Raw genomic sequence first — 25,599 nt, 5'->3', positions numbered from 1 at the left:
TTCACCTTAAATGTATTAGTGCAGCATCTCTATTCCCAACTGCAACTAATCTTTATCGAGAACATGAATCTTTATGTGAAATTTTGACAGCTATAGTCACTATTAGATAAAGCATATCCATTATAAGATAAAACAAGACATAATCAACAAATCATGACCCTTAAAACTGCCATAATTAGCAGACATCCCCATATTATCCTAAATGTTCAACACAATGCTCTAATTTGGACAAATTACATTTTCCACAACTGAATGAATGTTTACCAATCGACTAGGCTTCCCAGTTCCTCATTTAAACACACTGTTATCCCGGGCAGGTAATTAGACATACACAGCATTTATAGCACTTGCCTATCGTCAGTGCTTTTATTGTGATGGTACCACGAACCGGCACCTCAAAGGAGGTAAATGGCACTATTTTGTTTTCTGATCAGGTGACATGTATGTTTTTTAGAAAAGCACTGCTTAAAGTTAGCAGAATTCTAAAGTTAAAAAAGCAGTTTTAGAAGCAAAAACTGAAGAATTGGTGATTCTAGAGTGGCATGGTAGGGAATGGTGCTGCTTTGTGTGGAGTTTGCACATTCTCCCTGTAACCGTGAGGTTATCCCCAGATGTTTTGGTTTCTGCCCACATCCCAAAGATGTGCTGGCTGGTAGGTTATTTACCTCAAATGCAGGTGGATGGTAATAGAATCCCAGGAGGGAGCGGTTAAGGGGCATGTGAGGGAGAATAGGTTGTAGGGAAATAAGTGGTAGAATGGAATTGATGGGAATGCTTCGAGAGCTGTATATATTCGATCGGGAGGATGGTTTCCTATTTCAGAAGGAAATATGAGAATATGAAATTGCAACTTTCACGCAAGCCATTACTCAAATGAGGTTAAATTGACTATAAATTAAATGGTTTCAAAAAAGTATACAAGGAAAGAAGCTTTTAATATACATACTGGTATTTATAAGCATTATTAGTGTTCAGTGGGAAGAGTCGTATCTCTGGGTAGGCGTGCACATTTTCTTTCTGACACAGGGAATAGTACTTCTGACAGTCCATGCTGCCTACTTTGACCGTTCCATTTAGCATCTACAAAGAGAAGCCAGCTATACATTAGTATTTCCCAAAATAATTTAGGGAAAACTGAGCCTTGCGAAATCTACTGGATGCACGAGTTTGGGTGATGCAATGACAAGTACTTACCCGGGTACATAACTAAACAATTATACATTGAATATCATTTCCTTAGCGGGATTGAAATAGAAAGTTTACTGATCAATGTAAGCTCAAAGCCTTTCAAATTTATCTATCGAGTACTGAAATTGGGGGGCTGGATCATACCCTTAGGTATTTCCCTACTTTGTACCTCCATGTGCAAACTAAAAGACATTACTTTCTTCACAATATTTGCCAAGTCACAGGACGATTTGGTTCTATGTTCGGATCCAGTGACCTATCTTGCTGAACACGGCACATCGTGCAGCACATGCAGATGCATTCAGCAAAACCCAACACTGAGTTCTTTGGTACCTTAATCTTTCAAACTATCACACATTCTGTTCAATGCAACAGGACAGGTGTCATAGAATCCTCTCATAACTATTGATGGAGAAATTTTTTAAAAAAACAATAGACTTCACCTTCCAGGGAAATGCAGAACAGTCAGTTAGTTAAAGCTCATATCTTTATCAATCTTTATTAAAGTAAATAAAATAAAATATGCTGACTTTAAGATAGTGACATACGTGGTCTTTTTTAAAATCAAATGTCTGTTTTCATATTTCAGATACAGCGCGGAAACAGGCCTTTTCGATCCCCGCACGTTAACACTATCCTACACACACTAGGGACAATTTTTACATTTACCCAGTCAATTAACCTACATACCTGTACGTCTTTGGAGTGTGGGAGGAAACCGAAGATCTTGGAGAAAACCCACGCAGGTCACGGGGAGAACGTACAAACTCCTTACAGTACAGCACCCGTAGTCAGGATCGAACCTGAGTCTCCGGCGCTGCATTCGCTGTAAAGCAGCAACTCTACCGTTGCGCCACCGCGCCACCGCTTTGGATCATACTAATTGCTCACGTGGTTATGGATGATCAGGATATTAAGTTTATCTGTCTTTTCAAGCATGCTGAGGCCAGATAGTTTACTCCTCTTATCTGTTTGAGCCAAGGTGAATTCATTCAAAGTCGCAAGACAATAAATTTTACCAGCTTGATTCTACAGATTGTTTAACTTTCAATTACCAATCTAATTATTCAAAACAAGAGATTGGAATAAAATGGCACTTTCAACATAAATTCAAAAGGAAGCAATTAGCATAAATTCAATCGAACAGATTAGTTATCAAATTCAGAGTAAATTGATTAGCTTCTTCCCATATCTGCCCAAGGTGCTTGTTCCATTTCATTAATTGACCAAAATTGCACTTTTCTTTCGATTCCTTATGACAAGCAAGACAATAGTTGAAGATGACACAAAATGCTGGAGTAACTCAGCGAGTCAGGCAGCATCTCTGGAGAAAAAGGATGGGTGACATTTCAGGTCGGAGCCCTTCCCGAACTCAACCCGAAATGTTACCCATCCTTTTTCTCCAGAGACGCTGCCTCGCCCACTGAGTTACTCCAGCACTTTGTGACTATCTTCGGTAGAAACCAGCATCTGCGGTTCCTTTCTACATAAGACAACGGATGAGACCATGTGGCGTAAATGTGACATAAACTTTGCATGAGTATCATAGTCAAAATGCACAAACATCTTATTTTTCATGAATGTAGTATTTTAAGAACTCCACCATTGATTATGCAGTATTGCTATTCAGCTACTTTATTTTTGTTATTCAGAGTGAAATTATTAGTGGCAAAGTGTGAAATAACAAGCAAATAATTATGCACAGTCTCGTTAAAATGAATGCATTGGGTCAAATTGGGATCTCTTCATATTTTCTCCAAATTATTAGAACTTCATTTGAAAATATTTTTCAAATGAGTTTGTATCACAGCTTCAACCAAATGTAGGGAAAAAATGTAGTTTGAAGCCCTTTTTTTCCTCCTGCAGGATTCCTTAACGGAATTGAAAATGAGGTTATAATTGTCTTATTTAGCGCGTTGGTAAAAGGCATTTTGCTTACCCGAGCCATCCTCTTCCATTCTGGCATCAAAGCCTGGCAAGGCCCACACCATGGAGCATAGAAATCCACCACCCAAACCTCATCTTGTCCTCTCCGTCGAACCAACCCTTCAAAGTTTTCTGCTGTCAGTGCAACGACTGAGGGATTTATGAGATCCTACGGAAACAGTAAATTAAAATAACAAGAAAAATCACTAGCAAATTTTAAATGGTTATGGAAACCAATTCATTTTACATTATAGCTTCATACCTGTATAAACTCCAAAAGTTCATTGGCTGTGTGCTGGCCCTCATATTCGTGAACATTGGACTGGTTGAATATCAATGTTGTTGGATAAGCTTGGATACCGTGCTTGAAAACAACATAAAATAATCAATCTTGAACTTTCTTTCCTTCACCCAATCAATCCTTCTTCCCCCAAACGCATTCTTGTTTTACTTTCTCTCTTTTGTTATTTTCCTCACCTCACTTCCAAAATTATTTTCCCATAAGATCCACCTTTGGATCCCAGCTATTTCCCTAAACTGTTGACCATATAGTTTGCCTTCTTGCCTCAAAACCAAAAATTATTTCAATCCCACCTTTCAACATTTTTATCATCACCCCTTTCCTGGAAATCTTGCCCTCACTCCTCCTGTGCTCAAAGAATTGAACCATTTCCATTCTCACTTTCCTCTGCAAACTCCTTGATCATGTTGTTACCCCTCAGATTCTGTCTGTCTCTCTTCCAATTCCCTTTATTTTCGATCACTCTGACAAGATCGATGCTTCTGTTACAGAAGGGAAACTGTTGTTATCAAAATCACAGCCATGAATCCCTTCTCATCCTTGTCAGAGCCTATGATAACAGGACATCACAGTACAGGTGCTCCCCAGCTTATGATATTTCGACTTGCCATAGTTCGACTTTGCGATGGTGCAAACGGCAGCGAGCCGCCATCCACGTGATCGCGTGTATTACAATGCATTTCGACTTACAATACTTTCGGTCTCCGATGGGTTTCTCGGAACGTGACCCATTGTTTCCCCAGCAGTTTGCGTTTCCCTCCAGATTCCAGCATCTGCAGTTTCTCATATTCCCAGCCCATACTCTTTTCCGTACAATGCCCCACTCGTTCACCCCGTCCTTGCTGGTCTTTTCCGATTATGTTCCAGATACATCCGATTTTAAATGTTTATTTACAACTCTTTGTGTGTTTGGCACAAACTATCCTACTCAGTGCTATTGCAACAGGCACTGAATCTTTGCACATGTTTGGCATTTCTGCACCTCTTCCTCCTACTGTCAACTGCTGTGCCTACAGGAGTCCAGCCTCTACCCCGTCAAATTCTCTCTCTTATCCCTCTGTCTTTATCTCACTTAACCCCTCTTCTTTGACAAACGTTCATCACAACCGCTGGTTTCTTTGAAACAAAAGAGACTGCAGGTGCTAGAACCCAGAGGAACTCCTGATGCAGGTAGGGCTGAAAGCCGATATGTCACCATCTCCTTCCCCCACTACAGATGCTCTTTGTCCCGCTGAGTCTCGCCAGCACATTGTTTGTTGCTCCACGTTTCCATTATACCTTTCAAGCAATTCTGAGGCTTAAAATAAATACTTTACAAAAAATGCCTGTACTCACTGTATTACATAAATTTTCATGGATCGTACAATCCAATGTTCCAAACTTAAGCTGGCCAACCAACTGCCTGGAGGCTTTACGTAGTTCTGGTAAAAGGGCTCGACAAGGAGGACACCACTAGAAATGAGAAAGCCGTACATTTTAGGTCTCAGTCACAGATGACATTATGCAGTTCATCTCATAGAATATTATTGGTTACACTGTTTTATAGCTTTATGCATGCAACATATATACAAGTGGCCCATTATGGTCATCATTCATTACACATTGCCAGAGAATCGTTATGAATTTAATGAATTACTTTTGCAGAATTAACCCTCAGTACGTGCAAAAGTTTTATTTTCCCATTGTAATATTAGGCATCATACGAAGCATTATTTGTTTTGATGTGTGCTCATTCATAAGATAAATTGATTGAAACTTTTTGATTTATAATAGTGTCCTCAAAGCTTATTAACAATGTTTATTTTTGAGCTGGACTCAAATAAGATTATTTAAATTATTTCCCCTGAATTATGCCATAAAGATTTCTATTAGGTATAATTGACATACCCAGACAGTAAGTGTCATTTTTTTCATACACTGAATCCCAGCAACAGATTACAGAAGTGTGCTTCCAGTATATGGCAGTAGAAGCTTAAAGAACAATCTAGAGATAAACATATTGAAGTACAATGTATATACAATTACATTGAACAAAAATAAAGCCAGCAATAGTCCATGTCTCTGTTGAGTACACAACCCTAAAGAAGGGCCTTATATACTTTCACAAAAACATATAATACATACACTTAAAAATCTCTGTAAAGTCCTAGACCATTTCTTCAGGTACAGAAGTAAGAATGATGCTTTTATGTATTAGTTTACTAAATGAGTCTTAGAAATGCCTGAATACATTTAACACCGTTCATTGGCTTTCTCCAAGTTGTGATAAAAATCTGCTGGGATGGAGGTAAATGGGGTATTAACTACCCCTAAATTTAGAAATGCTTTTCCCCTCTCTGTACTGGCAATGAAACCTTTTTGTTTCATTGTTAATATCAGAGGCATTGTTCATACCCATCCCACGAATAAAGCATTATTTCTAATTTCTGCAGGTAAGTGCAATTATGGGACAAGCAAGTGTGTCAGTGGGTTGGAACAAGTACAAAGTTTCCTCCATTTTGGGTCTAAAGAATGGGTGTAACAATTGGAACTTAGCATTAATGTATTTTGCAAGTTAATAAATGATAAATGAAAACCAATTTTAGATAAAATTACACCTGTACATCTTTTGACATTAACCTTTTTCTTTACCTACACCATCAGATCTGAAATGTAATCTATTTTCAGCCTTCCACTCTAGCCTTCCACTAGAGCCTCCCACTCCATCTCTCCTTTGCTTCTCCCTCTCTGGCATCTTTAAACCAAACTATCAGAATTGGTAAATGTGATCAACGTCAAGCCAGGGCCATTTTTACAGCATTATGGGCCCCCGGGCAAAGCAGTGTACTGGGGCCCCTACCGTTACTCTCCCCCACCCCCCTTTCCCTACCAGCCCCCCCCCCCCCCCCCCCCGTCGTGCCGGCGAAAAGCACTTACCGAAAAGCACTTAGCGATGGACAGGGTGCTACATTGTTGCAAAAAGCACTTACAGATCGCTGTGAGAAGCACTTAGGGATGGAAAAGCAAAGCACTTAGGGATCTAATTGTTGCGAAACAGATCGCTGTGAGAAGCACTTAGGGGCCGAAAATGTTGCGAAAAAAGCACTTATTGAACCTACATTTTTAAAGTAGTATTTATTTATTGCAAGTCACTTAACATACATAGATCAGCATGGGGCCCCTATGCTCGTGGGGCCCCGGGCAAGTGCCCATCAGGCCCATGCGTTAAGACGGCCCTGCGTCAAGCACTAACTCCCATTTCTTTTGCTCAGACAGGTGCACAATCTGCTGATTATTTTTCTTACAGTATAGCAAGCCTTTACTCTGCATTCCAACAACTTTACCACATTTAAATTTATGCTTTATTTCAAAAATGGCTTCATTAAATGTAACAGTAATTAATTGCTAAAATGAAGATTTAAATACCTTTTTCCTTGGGAGTGTAAAGATATAATAAACAATATCCGTGCATGGTCATTCACTGTTACATTCAATTAAGCCATTTTTAAAATAAAACCCAAATTTAAATGTGGTAAAGTTGTTGGAATGCAGAGGAAAGGCTTGCTATATTGTAAGAAAAATAATCAGCAGATTGCGCACCGATCACGGGGGCGGCAATCTGCTCACATTTTCTTTTTTTCCTCTCTATTCCAACTACAAAAAAACAAACAAACCCTATTTAACTACTCTGCTCTAATATGCACCTAGGTGAGTTACAAGTAATAGTTCTTGTGTTAGGACAAAGCTGATAATTAAGTTTAAGTAAAAAATTTAAGGTAATTTTTATTTTACGATACGAGAGAACTTTATTCACCCCCGGAGGGAAATTGGTCTGCCAACAGTCATAACACACAACAACGTTCACGGAGACTGGAAATTAAAATTAAATTGAAAGTGAAAAAAAGAAAGAAAAAGATAAGCGACGGTTGGCTGGCTGTCGTATGCTCAGTGCCTTAACCGGAACGAACAAACAAACGCAGGCTGATCCCCAAGGCAGAGGATTCTAAAACTAGTGCCCCCTCCCCTCCCACTGGGTCCCCTTTGTTCTCCCACCGTCCCTCACGGCGGTCCCTCAACGCCGGGCCCTCCATTGCGCTTCACAATGAGATATAATGAGATTCTGTTCAAATCCTGCAAACGTGTATTAGTCTGTGAAATTACTGTTGATAAGCAAGAAATAGCTTACAGGTGCAAAGAAGTCCACAAGCCAAGGCTCTCTCTGGTTCTTCGGAAAATTCTCTGGATTTAGTGTGATGACAGGCGCATTGATGCTCTCCCTGGCAAAGGATACAATGTCGTAGAGAACCTTCTTACCTTAAGATGAAATACATTGTGAAATAATTAGATTAATGCAAACAATTAGAATTTTCATATTTAATCTCTATAGATAGTGAATGATTAAAGGGGAGAAAAGAAAACCTGGAGAAAAAGGGGCATATTGTGGTAGATATAAAATTATGAGTACAGATAGAATAAGGTGCAGGAATCTGCTAATCTGAGGTAAATAAAACAGAAAGGACATAGATTTACGGCAAGGATTAAGACATTTTGGTAGGAATTGGAGGGGGAACTGTTATTTACACAGCTAGTGATGAGTACCTAGCATGAATGACCAGAGAGAGGGGGAGGAAGCAGAATTGCTAACATCATTTAAGGGACGTCTTGATGAGCATTTCAGTCACCTCGGCACAGAAGACTATGGGCCGGTGCTGGAAAGGTGGATTAATATGGATGGGTGTTCACTGGTTGTGGATGTGCTGGGCTACTTGGCTTGTTTCCATGCTGCCTGCCCCTATGACAACATTATGACCAACTGGGGCTCTTACCATGATGAATTTCAAAGGCATGTGTTCCACTGCCTTTGAATATTACAACACAAGGCTGTCGTATATAAAGGTTCTTGCAGATGTGCGGTCCTGCATGGCAATCAAAATTCCCAACCTGGAAATACATCATTGTTAATGTTCAAGTATTTTTTTCATCTGCACGTCACAATTTTAGGAACTTCTCTGCTATAGCTTTAAAAAAACAACCAAATCTCCATCTTAAACAGAATGACACGAAACAATGCATAACCGGTCCTCCTCAAGTTATAAAATTTCATTCCTGAAAACTCTCCATGGAACTGTAGCAGCTGGCAAATCCATCCCATTAGTCTCCCAAATGCTTGTTTGTTCGTATAAGCTGTTTGCAAGCTGGAGAGGATCTATACTAGAAATTGGACACTTTTAATGTTTCATGTATTGGGGCAGCCATTAATTTCGCAATGGCAACTTACAAATTTACAAGCAAGAAAGTTAAATTATCTTAAATCCCGCCACCTACTTTTTCCCTCCCTGAAGATGTTTACTCCTAGCTAGAATATTGTTCAACAGATGAATATTATCACCTGGTTTCTTATCCTTCAGCAAAATTGCTCGCTATTTAACTGAAGGACCACCACTGACAATCTCATGCACAATAGCGTAGCAGTAGAGTTGTTGCCTTACTGCACCAGAAATACAGGTTTGATCCTGACTGCGTGTGCTGTATGGAGATTGCAAGTATTTTAATTCTATAATTATCAGGTTCTTGAAACAAAGTGCACAACCTTGATCCTACCTCAACAACAGAACGCTTGGTCTACTTCTTGCACTACCATAGACTAGGTTTTATTTTCTAATGTCTTGTTTTATGCACATTTCTCCTTTAAAAAATTGTTTGTAATTTATGTACAAATTGTTTTTGCATGTTTCACTGGGTCTATGTGCCAGTGATGCTGCTGCTAGCAAGATTATTCAATGTACCTGTACGTCACTTCAATTGAGAATATGACAATAAACTTGACATGACCTAACTTGCCGTCGATCTGGGATTAAATCTAGGCATCGCCAGTTGGTACAACTCAGATTTTACGCAGCAGTCAAACCTTCCATTCCCCTAACTTATTTAAGTAGATTTAAACAGCTGTACCTGGATGTTGTCGCTTTGTAGAAGGGTCTTACACTTTTTAAACTCGTATTCACCAGTCTCTGTTGTGTCACCAAATTTAAAGAAAACCAGCCATCGATGGTGGGCTAACTTGCTCTAGAGAAAAATAAAATACTTTTTTCTTTAATTGCTTTGCCAATCTTATTTCCATTCTATCATTATTCTTGTTCTTATTTTCCCTTGGCCATTACCTGGATGGAATGTTCAGTCAGCATCTCCAGATCTGGTAAATGCTGCATGACTTCAATGTAAATCTCTCTGGCGTCCAGGCTGTGGAGAAACTGTGGAAAAAGTGATTCCCTTAAGACAAATACCGTAATGTACAAGAATGGTACTCTGATGAATTGGAAAATACGACAGACTAATCATTTGTCCTATCCCCACTGGAGGTTTCTATATTCTTACACTGTTGGTATGGAATCCAGATCGATAACCACATGAAAATGTGACAACTTTGCAAATATTGAAATCTGAACACAATGAATTACCCCTGTACTTTTCCTATCCTTCTGGTTATCTATCCACCTTCCTTTTAAATCAGCCAAATACTCCAATGCAGAGTAAAGCAAAATGTAGGATGGACTCTCTTTGAAGGAGCAATATCTCATTCTGTCAAAAAGGCTTGTGGTTAGTTGCAATTTTATCTGGACAGCTTTCACTTATAAACAGATAACGATTGTTTCCTTAACTGAAGAGTTTCCCGGGATCTGCATGAGGAATGACCATGAACCTGGTCCGGTGCTTCTTCACCAAAAAGAGTGACAATGATGCAGGAAAAGATAAGATCACAAGAGCTCTATTTTGAGGAGACAATAGGTGAAAATGGCAGACGGGTTCAAGACAAATGGAAAGGAGGTAAAAGTCAGCTACGTTTACAGCAGGTTTAGGTGTATTGTCATGTGTATGAGGTACGGTGAAAAGCTTTGTTTTGCATGCTATTCAATCAGATCAGATAATACTACACATAAATCCAATCAAGTCAAACCCAAACGGTTGGCACAGTGGTGCAGCGGTAGAGTTCCTGCCTTAGAGGGCGTGCAGCGTAGGTTAATTCCCGGAATGCAGATGATACTAAGCTGGGGGGGTAGTGTGAATTGTGAGGAAGATGCAATAAGGCTGCAGGGTGACTTGGACAGGTTGTGTGAGTGGGCGGATACATGGCAGATGCAGTTTAATGTAGATAAGTGTGAGGTTATTCACTTTGGAAGCAAGAATAGAAAGGCAGATTATTATCTGAATGGTATCAAGTTAGGAGGAGGGGGTGTTCAACGAGATCTGGGTGTCCTAGTGCATCAGTCAATGAAAGGAAGCATGCAGGTACAGCAGGCAGTGAAGAAAGCCAATGGAATGTTGGCCTTCGTAACAAGAGGAGTTGAGTATAGGAGCAAAGAGGTCCTTCTACAGTTGTACCGGGCCCTGGTGAGACCGCACCTGGAGTACTGTGTGCAGTTTTGGTCTCCAAATTTGAGGAAGGATATTCTTGCTATGGAGGGCGTGCAGCGTAGGTTCACTAGGTTAATTCCCAGAATGGCGGGACTGTCGTATGTTGAAAGGCTGGAGCGATTGGGCTTGTATACACTGGAATTTAGAAGGATGAGGGGGGATCTTATTGAAACATATAAGATAATTAGGGGATTGGACACATTAGAGGCAGGAAACATGTTCCCAATGTTGGGGGAGTCCAGAACAAGGGGCCACAGTTTAAGAATAAGGGGTAGGCCATTTAGAACGGAGATGAGGAAGAACTTTTTCAGTCAGAGAGTGGTGAAGGTGTGGAATTCTCTGCCTCATAAGGCAGTGGAGGCCAGTTCGTTGGATGCTTTCAAGAGAGAGCTGGATAGAGCTCTTAAGGATAGTGGAGTGAGGGGGTATGGGGAGAAGGCAGGAACGGGGTACTGATTGAGAGTGATCAGCCATGATCGCATTGAATGGCGGTGCTGGCTCGAAGGGCTGAATGGCCTACTCCTGCACCTATTGTCTATTGACTGTCGTATGTTGAAAGACTGGAGCGACTAGGCGTGTATGCACTGGAATTTAGAAGGATGAGAGGGGATCTTATCGAAACATATAAGATTATTAAGGGGTTGGACACGTTAGAGGCAGGAAACATGTTCCCAATGTTGGGGGAGTCCAGAACCAGGGGCCACAGTTTAAGAATAAGGGGTTGGTCATTTAGAACGGAGAGGAGGAAAAACTTTCAGTCAGAGAGTTGTAAATCTGTGGAATTCTCTGCCTCAGAAGGCAGTGGAGGCCAATTCTCTGAATGCATTCAAGAGAGAGCTAGATAGAGCTCTTAAGGATAGCGGAGTCAGGGGGTATGGGGAGAAGGCAGGAACGGGGTACTGATTGAGAATGATCAGCCATAATCACATTGAATGGTGGTGCTGGCTCAATGGGCCGAATGGCCTCCTCCTGCACCTATTGTCTATTACAATGCCAGAGACCCGGGGTCAATCCTGACAAACACTGTATGGAGTTTGTACGTTCTCCCTGTGACCACGTGGGTTTTCTCTGGGTGCTCCGGTTTCCTCCCATACTTCAAGTTGCACACAGGTTTGTTGGTTAATTAGCTTTGTAAAAGTTGTAAAATTGTTCCAAGTGTGTAGGATAGTGCTAGTGTACGGGACGATTGCTGGTCAGCGTGGACTCCGTGAGCCAAAGGGTCTGTCTTTGTGCTGTAATCTGTAAAGCTTTTCACCGTACCTTGGTGCACGTGGCAATAAATAAACTAAACTAAAACTGAAGTCTAAAGCACAATAGATAGAGCAAAATGCAAGAGACAGAGTGCAGAATGTAGTTCTCAGTACAAAGGACTTAAAACTAAAAGCGGGGCATTGAGCCACGGTCTCTGAGCTTGGAAACAATGTAGATGAGGTTGGGTAGACAATCAATGTCATGGATTCTGCCAGAGATCTAGATGGAGCAGTGACTTTGGGGCTACTGAAGATCATCCCCATTTATACCAATGGCAGACAAGTCTCAAACTATGATCACCCAACTGTATAGAAATGGGTTTTGCATACAAATACATACCAAGATGTTGTCTTTCTGTTTAATGGTAGAACCAGGTGGAAAATAAAACGTTGAGCTGGAGGTTATCTCTAACTCTTTGCAAAGTTGAGCCTGGGTGTTGCAATCCATCCAGCCCACCTTAACAAGACCTTCCTGCAAAGGAAATAAATCACAATTGGAATTTGTGTTTCCTGTCAAAGGCTTTATGGAAAGAACAGGTGCTGTAATAATTAATATACTTTTTGGTTGCAAGATCGCTCGAAATAAAAAAATTAATGGGGGGAAAAAAAATCTGGAGTGTTGTATTAGTCAGAAACCACAAATTTTCATCGCAGTTAACAGGACTGCTCCCACTTATGTCATGAATTACCATCTTTCTGTTGACGCCCAGGATATGGGAGTTCACCAACATAAATTTGACATACATCATGCTGGAGTGCTAAAATGCTACGTAACCCATATCACCATTAAGAGGAGCTGCAATTTTTTTAATCACTTATTAGTTCAATTAAATAATGGACAGCAGAATGGACCTCTACTTTATTCTTTCAGATATAATTGAAACTAAATCCAATAAAACTTCAGGCAACTCTGTCCATTGCTACGAGACACTCATACAGGCTAACTTGTCCTATTCACAACATGACTCAATATTGTTTCATATTGACATGGGTGGGCTGAGCGAGCACAAGCCAGTTTCCAATAACAGCTATCTTTTTCAGCTGAGGAGTTTCAACAGCTAGTCTTAAAGCATTTACTGGAAATTACCTAAATAGTTTTAAGTAAGAACTCAGGGGACGTTGGCACAGTGGCACAGCTGGAGGAGCTGCTCCCTCACAGCGCCAGAGACCTGGGTTCAAACCCGACCTCAGGTGCTGTCTGTGTGGAGTTTGGATATTCTCCGTGTGACCAGGTGGGTTTCCTCCAGGTGCTCCAGTTTCCTTGCACATCGCAAAGATGTGCAGATGTGTAGGGAGTGGATGAGACGTTAGGATAACATATAAGTAGCGTAAATGGATGATTTATTCACAAAATGCTGGAGTAACTCAGCAGGTCAGGCAGCATCTCGGGAGAGAAGGACTGGGTGACGTTTCGGGTCGAGACCCTTCTTCAGAAATGGATGATTGATGGAACTTGGTGGACTTGGTGGAATGAAGGGCTTGTTTCCTTGCTGTATCTCTATAAACTAAACTAAACATAAAATGCAAAACCAGGTCACAATCAAGTGCTGGGCTCTGATATTTATAAACTGTAAAAATAGAAATAATGTAACTGACTTGTGAATTGCTCTTGGAATAAATGGGAATAAATGGTAGCAGAGGCAAAACTCTTGGAACTAACCAATGATAAACCCAACAAATTCACACTTCTCCACAAGTATGTGTTAACTGTTTCTCCTTCATTTCTGACAGTGACAATTGTTAATGGTTTACAGGTTGCCATATTTCATCTGCAAGTTTAAACCATATTAATCTAGTTATGCTACTGAGGCAGAAGTTGTTTTATGAATCCTGAATCCTGAATGACAAAACTAAGGATCTATTAATGTCAATAGACAATAGACAATAGGTGCAGGGGAAGGCCATTCAGCCCTTCGAGCCAGCATCGCCATTCAATGTGATCATGGCTGATCACTCTCAATCAGTACCCCGTTCCTGCTTTCTCCCCATACCCCCTGACTCCACTATCCTTCAGAGCTCTATCTAGCTCTCTCTTGAATGTATTCAGAGAATTGGCCTCCACTGCCCTCTGAGGCAGAGAATTCCACAGATTCACAACTCTCTGACTAAAAAGGTTTTTCCTCATCTCTGTTCTAAATGGCCTACCCCTTATTCTTAAACTGTGGCCCCTGGTCCATCCAATACATTCCATGAGTTTATTGCACAGTAGCCAGAAGTTAAAATAGACTATTTTCTCTAGCTGATTTGCCCTAAGACGAACAATGAATTTATCACCACAAAGATTAGGAATTAACAGTACACAGGTTTATGCAATTAGTACCACAAAAGATTTTTAAGATTCACCACAGAATTGAATAAAAATCAATGAATAGTGCAAAAACCAAAATTCAAAATCCAAATCAATATTGTACAATAAAAAGAAATGTGTTAAGCACAAGGACATCAAGTGTAAATGTCATAATCTCCAACCTTACCAGCATTCCAGCTAACTTAAGTTGGGTCTGTGACGACAAGCAATCTAAAATACAAAAACGAGCATGAATGATTTCTATCTTGTTCCATTTTGTTCTCAGTAACTTTGTAATAATATTATTTATAGTGAGATTATTGATACATGGGTGCCATTGTCGAGGTTAAGATTTTACTTTCCAGAACTCACCAGCAGAATCCATATTACTGAAATCACATTTATTGGTCGCCTCCACCTTAAATTGTTCAGAAGTCCGTTGCTTTCAATTGCTTTACATTCTCACCTGTTTCCCCTATCCATCCACCACGTTGATTATGTTATTATCTCCCATTGTTCTTGATTGTTTAGTTAATTTAGTTTTTAGCGTGGAAACAGGCCCCTCGGCCTACCAAGTCCACACCGACCAGCGATCCCCGCAAGTTAACACTATCCTACACGATCTAGGGACAATTTACACATACCAAGCCAATGAACCTACAAACCTGTACGTCTTTGGAGTGTGGAAGGAAACCGAAGATTTTGAAATCCCACGCGGTCATGGGAAGAACGTACAAACTCCGTACAGCACCGGTAATCGGGATGGTACCCGGGTCTCCGGCACTGTAAGGCAGCAACTCTGCCGCATGTTCTTTTAGTTCTAGATTTAATTTTCTTCATTCATTCATGCAGCACTGACCTCTGCTTCTGATGCATTACTTATTTGATGAGATTTGTATTACCTATATTCATTCAGAGTTTATCAACAGTGTGCTCAGTTCATTGGCTTCTCATTTAGGATTTGATTAAGTTCCACGTGATTCAGTTGGCAGTCCAGTTCTAATAATTGCTAGAATTTGGATACTGGACTTAGAGGCGGACAGAAAAATTCAGTAAAATAAGAAATTGAATATAGCTAACTCCATTATTTGATATCAACAACTTTATATTTGGGATTAGGCCAGAATTTAAGCAATAGTATGAAATGAAAAAATTGTTGTTACCTTCTACTTCTACACAGAAAGTCACCAGCCATCCAATTCCTGAAGAGTACGCTGAATTAAAAGCACTTGCGAAATTTCCTAGCAAGAAGTAATTACAGTTATGATTCAAGCACCATATAACATTCCATTTCAATGTTAGTTTATAAGGTTAGAAGCATTGGTCACATTCAAATGCCTTGTCTACTTGTTTGTTATTTGTGCATGACAATAAAATTGTTCACAAAATGCTGGAATAACTCAGTGGGTCAGGCAGCATCTCTGGAGAGAAGGAATGGGTGACGTTTCGGGTCGAGACCCTTCTTCGGACTAATCTGAATCAGTCTGAAGAAGGGTCTCAACCCGAAACGTCACCCATTCCTTCTCTCCAGAGATGCTGCCTGTCCCACGGAGTTACTCCAGCATTTTGTGCCTATCTTCGATTTAAACCAGCACCTGCAGTTTTTTCCTATGCATAAAATTGGTCACGTTTTGCATCATCCCTGAAAGCAGCATCTAGGGCTTAAGATTGGAAATAGGCTCATTGTATTACTAAAAGCTTCAACAAAAATAATATAAATAGAGTCTCTGCTGAAATGGCTAACTTTAGCCACATCCGAGAAATACAAGGACCCTGTGTTTTTGGCTGTTTGAGTAACAGAATTCACAATTCACCACCCAAAAATCTTAAATACAGAATAAAATTCTTTTTTACAGAATTTGTGCAGTAAATCTATGAACACAAAACTTATCTTGTTGCAACTTGCATTTCTTGATTCACATGCAAATGACATGGCTCTGTGATATGGGAAATGTCCCTATGGACCTTCTATCAACAACTCCCCCCCCCCCCAACCCAAGCAATGTGTGGGACTACCTGCATGGCATATATAATGGACCTCAGCTATTTCCTCAGCTGGGTGAGGAAAATTGACTCAGTGTACACACAGGTTTAATTTTGAGGTAAGGACTAAACTGAAGAATATTCTTTATAGAAACATAGAAAAATAAGTCTGATCAAGTACCTACCGGCCCATAATTCTGACACCTGGCTCGTGACATACTTCATGGCAAATGTAACAAGTTCCTCCTTTGAGCGTTCTCCAAAATACTTCATTGGACTCTACAAAAATCAAATCATTCTGAGAATTAGCTTAGCGATTAAAGAATTGGCTAAAAGTAAATCCATTCCATTGTTCTCATCTCTGAATATTGTTAAAAATTTCAGGCCCCAACTTTAGCATTGTAGGTTATACATTAGTAACTTCTCAAAACAAACTTTAAATAACCTGTTTTAAGAAACAATCTCGTTTTTGCTAGATTAAATGAATGTAACTTATGTTTTAACAGAACATGAAGGTTTTAGTTATCCCGTGTTTGTAAAATGCGATCATGTCAGGAACAATGTCTTGATTTTTGTTTGATTCCTACCGTCCCTGCTTTAAAGATGTATAGACTTGGGTAGCTGGTGATTCCCTGGGAACGGCACAACATCCTGTTATCCCCGCAGTTCACTGCTCCTATGCGGATTACTCCATCCATCTCTTTGGCAAATTCTCGCCACTGGATAGTAAAAAAAAAAAGCATATCACAAGTTTACACACACATTCTGTGAGAATTGGACAAGGTTTTAAAGAGTCAAAATATTAGGTTTAATGAGCAGAGTTATAATGGTATAAAACATACCGTAGGGGCCAGATCATGGCAGTGTGAGCATCGAGGGAAGTAGAAGTTCACAAACCACAATTCACCCGAGGTAACAGCAGCATCTATTAAGCAAAGTGGAGCAGCACAATTACACGGAGGTCTATGCATCTACACTGAGGTAATTACAGCATTTAGGCTGTCAGAGTATGATCATCAGAGAATAGAACGATTTCAGCTTGATTATTCTCATTTGTCCTTGTAAAGAATATTGCAAGTATTGATTGTTGGCAGATTTTTTCAGGGAAATGAACAAATGTGGAAATACATTTTTGATCTCTTCAAATGATAGAGAGTTTCTGTATATCTTCAAAAAATTAACCTAGGTTAACATATCAGCACAGTTATTAAAAATATAGGTTTGTGAGAATTAGTAAATCCACAAGTAATAAATATTAACCCACATAATTCACCAGTAGAAATCATGGAAGTAAAACCTGTGTTTAAGAAACCAGATTAGTGGCTTGGCTGTTTTTCCCCACAAGGGGGCAAGTTTGAAGTCAGTCGTGCTAATCTGAATACAGCATCATCTGATGAATATTAACAGGGGGATATTAGAAGGTTGGCACAAGTTACTTGGCTGATCTCATTCACGTGGTTTTGGAAATGGAATTTAAGATGAACGAATTAAAGTTTAAAAAGTGGGCATCAAATTCCAGCTACCTACCAGCAGGCCAGTCGACGCAAAGAACACAGCGAGTCTAAATTTCAGAAATGTTGGGTGTTGCATGGCTTGTGGCTGGGTTTTTTTTTGCATTTACTGCCATGGTTTCAAATACTATTTACAAACTCAATTTGCAAAGTTGACAAAAGCTGTCTTATACGTTAAAAAATAATGTTGAACAACCAGCATTGAAAGTTGGTTGGAAAGAACTGGTAAGCACATATGCAGAAGTTATAATATTTGCACAGAAACTATTACAAAATGAATAATATAGCATAAGGTGGCCAGTGAGATCGTAAATAGAGTAAGATATCAATACAGGGTATTTATATCATAAAACTGATTTCCTAAAACAAACGTACCAAAATCCCCTTTATCCAACGTTATAATTTCAACATCATCATCATATATGCCTGGAAGAGACAAATAAAAAGCATGAGAATTTATTGATTTAAACAAAAAAGCCTTGAATGCCTTGTGCTTATTTTCTGTTCCGTTATCATTGTAACATTAATAGCATCAATTTACACAATTCTATATATGCTAAATAGAACAATCAGTAACACAGAAAATGTATTTCCTTACCAAAATCGTAACGGTAGAAGTTCCAGCTTTCATATTGACCAGCCTGGTGATCCTGCAGGCCTTTCTCACCATACTTGTCATACTTTTTCCGAAGATCCTCATCTTTTAAAACTTCATACGCTCTATTTATTTTCAGAAAGTTGTCATGTGCTTCAGGGTTATTCTATCAAGACAGGAAAGAGATAAATGCAATTGTACACACAATAGGATTAACTGTGGAGAAATCTGGCATTTATGTTTCTCTTGGTTGAAAATTGCAGATGGGATATTATATGACCAGGCAGTTTGAGGTCAATAAACTTATTGAGGTCAATAAACAATAACAGCATCTGTTCAAGTACTGCCTTTTACATAACATAATGCCCCGCCGATTAACAGTAGCATAATCAAACAAAAATTGCTGCTAAGTTATTTAAGATGACTAAAACCTTAGTCAAAGAGAGAGGTTTTCACATTTTTTTAATAAAATAAATATTTTTTTAATGTTAGGGACAGAACACCAGAGATTAGTGCCTTGCTCGCTGAAGGCACAACTACCAAAAAGTAAATATCCAGGTAATGATCAAAAATCCACAATTAGACTGCAGATATCTTGCAACGTTACATTACGAGGGGAGATTATTAATAAAATAAAAAGGTAAATTCATAGTAGGATCTTAAAACAATGAAGAAAATTTAAAAGCCATGTAGGCCGATGAGCACAGGGATTTGCTGCAAAATAGGATAAACTGCAGTTTTGGATGTCCTCAGTATGGGTGACATTGGCGTATTTAATGCCTGAGGAAATAAAGGCTTGGTTCAGCCAAAAGGACAGAGTCACCAGATTTTAGAGATGGTGGGTTGATCTTTGTAATGACAGAGTGTAGTGGTTAACTTATTGAACCCATACCCAAAGTTCTGGACTGTTAATGTTCGTCAGTTGAGAATTTTGAATTCTCTAATGTCCTTCAGGAGAGGAAATCTGCCGTCTTTATGTAGTCTGGCCTATATGTGACCACAGACCCACCAATGTAGTTATCACTGAACCTCTCAGTTCAGGGCGTTAAGTGCTGACATTGTTAACAATTTCAAATTTCCCAAACAAAGGAAGCAAAACTGGAATGTAGTTTGAAGCTCACTTCAGGGTCAAGCAGGACTCCACAGCTGAGCACAGCCTGGTTCTATCTCAGATACTTACCAGGCCGAAGTTTGGAGTCAGCACTTGGGGGCTAAGAATTATGGCTCTGTTAATGTGAAAATTATACCAATTTAGATTCTCCAGTACAAAGACTACCTGAAAATGTGCAGATTCATAACCTCAATGTCTTAATTTTGTTCACCACAAAGGGTCATGCTTAATTATGGTGCAGAGAAGATAATAACTTGGATTTTGCAGAAAATTGTTGAACCACCGGCATTTCCTCACACAAGTGCCATCAACTTTTCAACTCAAGCACATTCATGCACTACAGTGACTATTCTTTTTAGAGCTTGCTTTGACAGTGGTCTGATCTTTCACTCCTTGGTGAATCCGAGATGCATATAGCCTTCAGACGGTTCCTGAAATCCGGAATATTATTATTCAGCTTTATTCAGAATTTGATCTGTTCTAATGTAGCACACAAGATACCAGAGCAGTCGCATTTTAATTTCTTCAGCGATAGTGACCTTTTTCCAACAAAATGAGATAGTGAAAATTTGTACTGAGAAACAGTGAAAAATTGTTTGCGTGCTATCCAATCAAAATCATATTATACACAATCATAATGAGGCTATACATAAGTACAACAGGTAGTGCAAAGAGAAAAACACTAGAGTGCAAAATAGTGTTACAGCTTTATAGCATTAGTTAGAGAAAATGCAGATTTAAAAAAAATGCTGCAATGAGATAAGTTGGAAGATCGGAGTAGAATCACGACTGCAGAGGAATCCTGGTGGGCAAGTGGAAAATCAAAGTAGCATGGAGCAAATTGACAACAGCAGTGGAAGGCATTGAGGACAGGCACAGGGCACACCAGCACATGGGTCAGCACACGGTGTCTGCGATGTCAGATGCCTGCAAAGAAAAATCAAGGCCCCTACACAAGAGTATCTGAATTAGTCACCAGATGCACATAAAGGATTGGTTTGTCCTTGCTGCCTTTTCGTAAGTAAAGGTACAATAACAACCACCCTCCAGTCTTCCAGAACTTCACCTGTGGCTGAAGATGATGCAATTATCACTGCAAGGCATCTGATCTTTTCTTTTGTTTCCCACAAGGTCTGAGGATTCATTTGGTCAGGCCTTGAGGAGTTATCCACTTTAATGAACTCTGAACCCACCAGTACCTTCACTTCAGTAATTTGTATGTGATCCAATACCTCACTGCTCCAATGCCTCATTTCCTTAGCTGCCATGATTTTGTTGTTTTTATTACTGTTGTTTATTTTTGCAAACTATACAAAGTTGGGAAAGTACATAAACTGGAAGATACCATGTAAAGAAGGGAACCCACAGTCAAAAGGACAAATTTGACTAAAGTTTAGAAAAATTGAGGGCTAGGAGCAGGATGACTGTAACTGTAATTCTTTTTGTGCACAACCCGCAGGCATTGCCACTTTCATTTCACTGCACATCGAGTATGTGTATGTGACAAATAAATTTGACTTGACTTGACTTGACTTGACTTGACTGACTGACTGATTGGCGCAGAGCAGGTAGTCCTTTGGTATTTATGTGGAAATTGAACACATGGAAGAAATTTACAGAACTGGAGAAACGGAGTTTTCTTTTCCTGAACAAATCAGTAATGACCAGCAGAATAGCAGACAACAGGAAATCTTGTCTTGCAGACTTTGAGACTGAAGGACAACTGCAAAGAGCACTGTAGTGTAAAGAAAACATGCTGCTGGAACAGACAACAAAGCCCAAATCATGGGGAACTATTCCACGTTCAGAGGAAATCAAATTACAGACCATGGTTTATTAACTATCTGCTGCACAAGTTTTTGAAGAGATTGTTAACATGACAATAATTGTACTGAACCGATGGAGATCCTTATTGGCTGTTCCAATACAAGTCTCAGTCATGATCTCAAATAATAAGAAAGGCTGCTGAGACTGAACCCCTTAGACCCCAAAAGAAAGTAAAACACATTTTAAACTTTGTGTTAATGACTAGCTGGGAACATTAAAATTTTTGAAAATGCAGTATGATGCATGTGGATGTTTCTTTAAATGGATGGATCATGTGATGATGTTATTTGGTATATACGTGCACCCATCTTGATTTTTGAGCAGACTGAATGGTATATGTAGAGTTAATCCAAAACCCTAGCATATAGTTGATCTCCTACGATCAAGGAAAGTTTTGACTGTTGAAATTAGGAATCTGCCCAAGAGACCATTGCTAGTTAAGACCTGGGCAGAATCCTTTTGGAACCAGAATGGAGAGGAATGGCAATGAGGAACATAGGTAGATTACGGTAGGGCGGCACAGTAGCGCAGCGGTAGAGTTGCTGCTTTACAGCGAATGCAGCGCCGGAGACTCAGGTTCGATCCTGACTACGGGTGCTGCACTGTAAGGAGTTTGTACGTCCTCCCCGTGACCTGCGTGGGTTTTCTCCGAGATCTTCGGTTTCCTCCCACACTCCAAAGACGTACAGGTATGTAGGTTAATTGACTGGGTAAATGTAAAAAATTGTCCCTAGTGGGTGTAGGATAGTGTTAATGTGCGGGGATCGCTGGGCGGGCTTGGTGGGCCGAAAAGGCCTGTTTCCGCGCTGTATATATATATGATATGATATGATATGATTACATATTTTGCTCAAATTGCATTTAGTTAAAAAGGCATGAAATGTTCTTATGTTATTTTCAAACATCTAAAAATTTTATTTATTTAAATAACCTGAATTGTTAATTGATTGATATTTAATAATTTCTGATTGTGGGGCTTTTCTGACCTCCCATGTTATGGGAGCTGCTCATGGAGGGCCCTGCTTCCGCACAGGTCCTTGGTGTCGAGAATCAAGCCAGCACTTTGTCATAAAATTAATACTTGGTATGGCAATAATTAAGCAGAGGCTTTAGCAAGTCAGTGGTAAATGAGATTGCTTCATGCTAGCGTGAAATTTGTTGACTTTATAGTTCAAGAGCAAAATACTCATTTAAATCGGGATACGTTAAATGACTTAAAAATACAGAACCTGCTCGGAAACAATCTGGGGAAATCTCATTCGGCAATACACTGCATTTTCTTTTGATGCTCAACATCCTCATTTCATTCATGTTTAATCCAGCACAGGATATCTATCAGGCTTCATTTAAAGATACGGATCAAAGCAATCCTACTTACTGGATTTTTATCAGGATGCATTGTGAGTGCAAGCTTCTTAAAAGCTTGTCTTATCTGTCGATTAGTTGCACTTTTTGTTAATCCAAGTAATTTATAGTAGTCCTCATCAGTGCAAACTAGAACTGCTAATGACATGATAATAAGGAGAAATAGGACTATTTTGTTTGAAGATTGTTTACGGTTCTTTAAAGCCTGAAAAATGAAACTGAGATGTTCCATTTTGAAGAATGTTCCAATTAGCTTTATGTGTGTTGTATAATTATAGCACTGGATGCATTTGTTGAAATAATTGCATTGTTCTGGATCTTCATCTACAATGGTTTCAATATCCTTGAGTTTTCGGAACAGGTTTTCAAGAAGTCTTCAAAATGATAATCTGTAAACGAACAAAAAAAAAGTCACTAAAGCATTTTCATCTTTCACTTGGGAGGCACAGCAAAAATAAGAAATTGATACAGGTCCACCACCGTTTTTCCAGCACCCTTGGCTCAAGAGACTTTCTGGATTATCCATTTTACAGGACCAACAGGGTTCACGGCTTTGGGGGGGAGAGGGGGGGGGGGGGGGGGGTGAGATATTGGCCTCCAAAGCCGGTCGTGGAAGTCGGCTAGAGGAACGGATCTGCCAGCTCCAGCCAGGCTGCAGTTCCAGAGCATGGGGCAAATTCGACCTGCCGACTGGCCATAGAAGTCAGCTATGAGAACTGATCTGCTGGCTTAGTCCTCCAGAGCCCCAGCTGCAGAAATCAAATTCGATCTGCCACAGAAGTTGGCTATGGGAACAGATCAACTGCTCCGGTCGGGCCAGATTTCTGGAGGGGGAACATTCGACCCGCCGATTAGTGTGGAACTCCCGATGAGGTCGAGATCATTCACCTCACCCAGCCTAGGCACCACAATTTCGGGGAGGGGGGATTTTGTCCAGATTAAAGGGAGGGGCTGGACCACCAGTTGCTGGAAAATCAGTGGTGGACCTGTACCTTGTACATGAAAATTAAAGATTGGAATAGAAGTTTTAAAATTTTCCCACCCGTTTCCACAGAGATTTGTTTCCTTCCCCAAATTATTCATACAGTTGTTTTATGTAGTATTGAAATTAACGTACCAATTGGATTGTCTAACTATTTACCAACAACGGTGCTAAGTAACTGAAAAATGTGGACTAGAAAATTCCTGATTCAAACACCAGGCAGTTGCAGTATAATGAAATAGATAATATTTCTGTTCTGATCACCTCCTAACAAGGGTGCAGAAAAAGAAATTAGCCCAAGTTGGTGTTTCTGGATGCTTTGCAGCAAATCCAGATTCAGCAACATTGCAGGTGGATTCCTGAACATTAGAATCTTTGAATATGGAACATCAACTTGCTGGGTACACTCCTATTGTGGAGAGTGAGGGAATGAAGGGGAGCACCGAGTCTATCAGCAGAAGCTTGGTAAATGCCCTCATAATTGGACTGTGTAAGCAGGTGTTTAAAAACATGGTGTGCATGACGTGTAGGAACGGACTGCAGATGCTGGTTTAAATCGAAGGTAGACACAAAATGCTGGAGTAGCTCAGCGAGACAGGCAGCATCTCTGGAGAGAAGGAATGGGCGACGTTTCGGGTCGAGACCCTTCTTCAGATTTATGGTTTGTATGATCATTTACCTTATGGGCTAACTGTGTTGCTTACATAAATTTTGTAAAAGACGCTCAACAATTAAATAGTTGTTCTGGCAGTAAAATTATTATTTTTATGTAAACACTTTAATTTGATCAAATGCTATTGGTGAGAGCCAATACAGTTAACACTACAGATAGTTCCATGATTAAACATTGTTTAGTTTAAGTTTAGAGATAGAGTGTGGAAACAGGCCCACCGAGTCTTCAACTACCAACGATCATGCATACACTAGTGTAAGAAAATAACTGCAGATGCTGGTACAAATCAAAGGTATTTATTCACAAAATGCTGGAGTAACAGCAGGTCAGGCAGCATCTCAGGAGAGAAGGAATGGGTGACGTTTCAGGTCGAGACACCTTCTTCAGACTGAAGTCTGACCTGCTGAGTTACTCCAGCATTTTGTGAATAAATGCATACACTAGTTCTATTTTATCCCAGTTTTGCATCCGACACACTAGAGGCACTTTTATAGAAGCCAATTAACCTATGAACCTGCACATCTTTGGAATGTGGGAGGAAACTGGAGCACTCAGAAAACCTACGTGGTCACAGGGAGAACATGCAAACTCTGTACAAAGAGCACCCGTGGTCAGGAGCAAATCGGGTCTCTGGAGCTGTAAGGCAGCAACTCTACCACTATGTTCCTGAATTTGATTAATTATTGATGACTTTGTAAAATAGATTAAAACATATATTAACAGATTATTTAGGATACGCAACTGTTATTTAAAAGCAAAAACACCAAGCAACCTGAAATGGAACTGAAGGCAGTGGTATTCCCATACCTAGTTAAGTATAGGCTCATATTTGGTAGGCGCTGTTGAACCAACCATGGATGTAATTACAGTACATTTTGCGGTAGATAAGACAATGCTGGAGTAACTCAACGGGACATAACTCTATGACTTTTTAATGCTTCATAAAAGCAATTTTTTGTTGTACATTCAAAGTGTGGGTGTTCAATGACAATGGTACAATGTTCAATTCCGTTCACATTTCAGATGAAGCAGCTCCTGCCAACATCCAACGAGACCCGGACAACGTTGAGGAATGGGCTGAAAAGTGGCAGGTAATAAGTATCTCATATTGCTGCCAGCCAATTGTATCTTGCTGGAGTAAATCAGTGGGACAGGCAGCATCTCTGGAGAGAGAGAATGGGCATTTATTTCTGTCCCTGTCAGCCCCG

General features: G+C 39.9%; 1 protein-coding gene across 5 annotated transcripts in view; it reads right to left on the bottom strand.

The window, feature by feature from the left end:
• The window catches only part of dnajc10 (DnaJ (Hsp40) homolog, subfamily C, member 10), a 39,433-nt gene that overhangs the window by 9,213 nt on the left and 4,621 nt on the right, over nucleotides 1-25,599 (bottom strand). For all 5 annotated transcript variants that reach the window (XM_078404048.1, XM_078404047.1, XM_078404050.1 and 2 more), the window contains 17 exons: nucleotides 22,750-23,125; nucleotides 18,437-18,599; nucleotides 18,214-18,264; nucleotides 17,170-17,252; nucleotides 16,915-17,046; nucleotides 16,513-16,606; nucleotides 15,508-15,585; nucleotides 14,532-14,575; nucleotides 12,398-12,529; nucleotides 9,556-9,645; nucleotides 9,347-9,460; nucleotides 8,221-8,335; nucleotides 7,581-7,708; nucleotides 4,751-4,867; nucleotides 3,377-3,478; nucleotides 3,128-3,283; nucleotides 947-1,080 (listed from right to left, as the gene is read on the bottom strand). In XM_078404048.1, coding sequence (XP_078260174.1) covers nucleotides 947-1,080; nucleotides 3,128-3,283; nucleotides 3,377-3,478; nucleotides 4,751-4,867; nucleotides 7,581-7,708; nucleotides 8,221-8,335; nucleotides 9,347-9,460; nucleotides 9,556-9,645; nucleotides 12,398-12,529; nucleotides 14,532-14,575; nucleotides 15,508-15,585; nucleotides 16,513-16,606; nucleotides 16,915-17,046; nucleotides 17,170-17,252; nucleotides 18,214-18,264; nucleotides 18,437-18,599; nucleotides 22,750-22,968 — 1,952 coding nt within the window. In that variant the 5' untranslated portion in view covers nucleotides 22,969-23,125. The remainder of the gene's footprint in view (nucleotides 1-946; nucleotides 1,081-3,127; nucleotides 3,284-3,376; nucleotides 3,479-4,750; nucleotides 4,868-7,580; nucleotides 7,709-8,220; nucleotides 8,336-9,346; nucleotides 9,461-9,555; nucleotides 9,646-12,397; nucleotides 12,530-14,531; nucleotides 14,576-15,507; nucleotides 15,586-16,512; nucleotides 16,607-16,914; nucleotides 17,047-17,169; nucleotides 17,253-18,213; nucleotides 18,265-18,436; nucleotides 18,600-22,749; nucleotides 23,126-25,599) is intronic.

The sequence above is a fragment of the Rhinoraja longicauda genome, chromosome 8 (assembly GCF_053455715.1).
Source record: "Rhinoraja longicauda isolate Sanriku21f chromosome 8, sRhiLon1.1, whole genome shotgun sequence".
Lineage (NCBI taxonomy): Eukaryota > Metazoa > Chordata > Chondrichthyes > Rajiformes > Arhynchobatidae > Rhinoraja > Rhinoraja longicauda.
The sequence above is the reverse complement of the archived record's forward strand: the minus strand, read 5'-3'. Positions and strand labels throughout refer to the sequence as shown.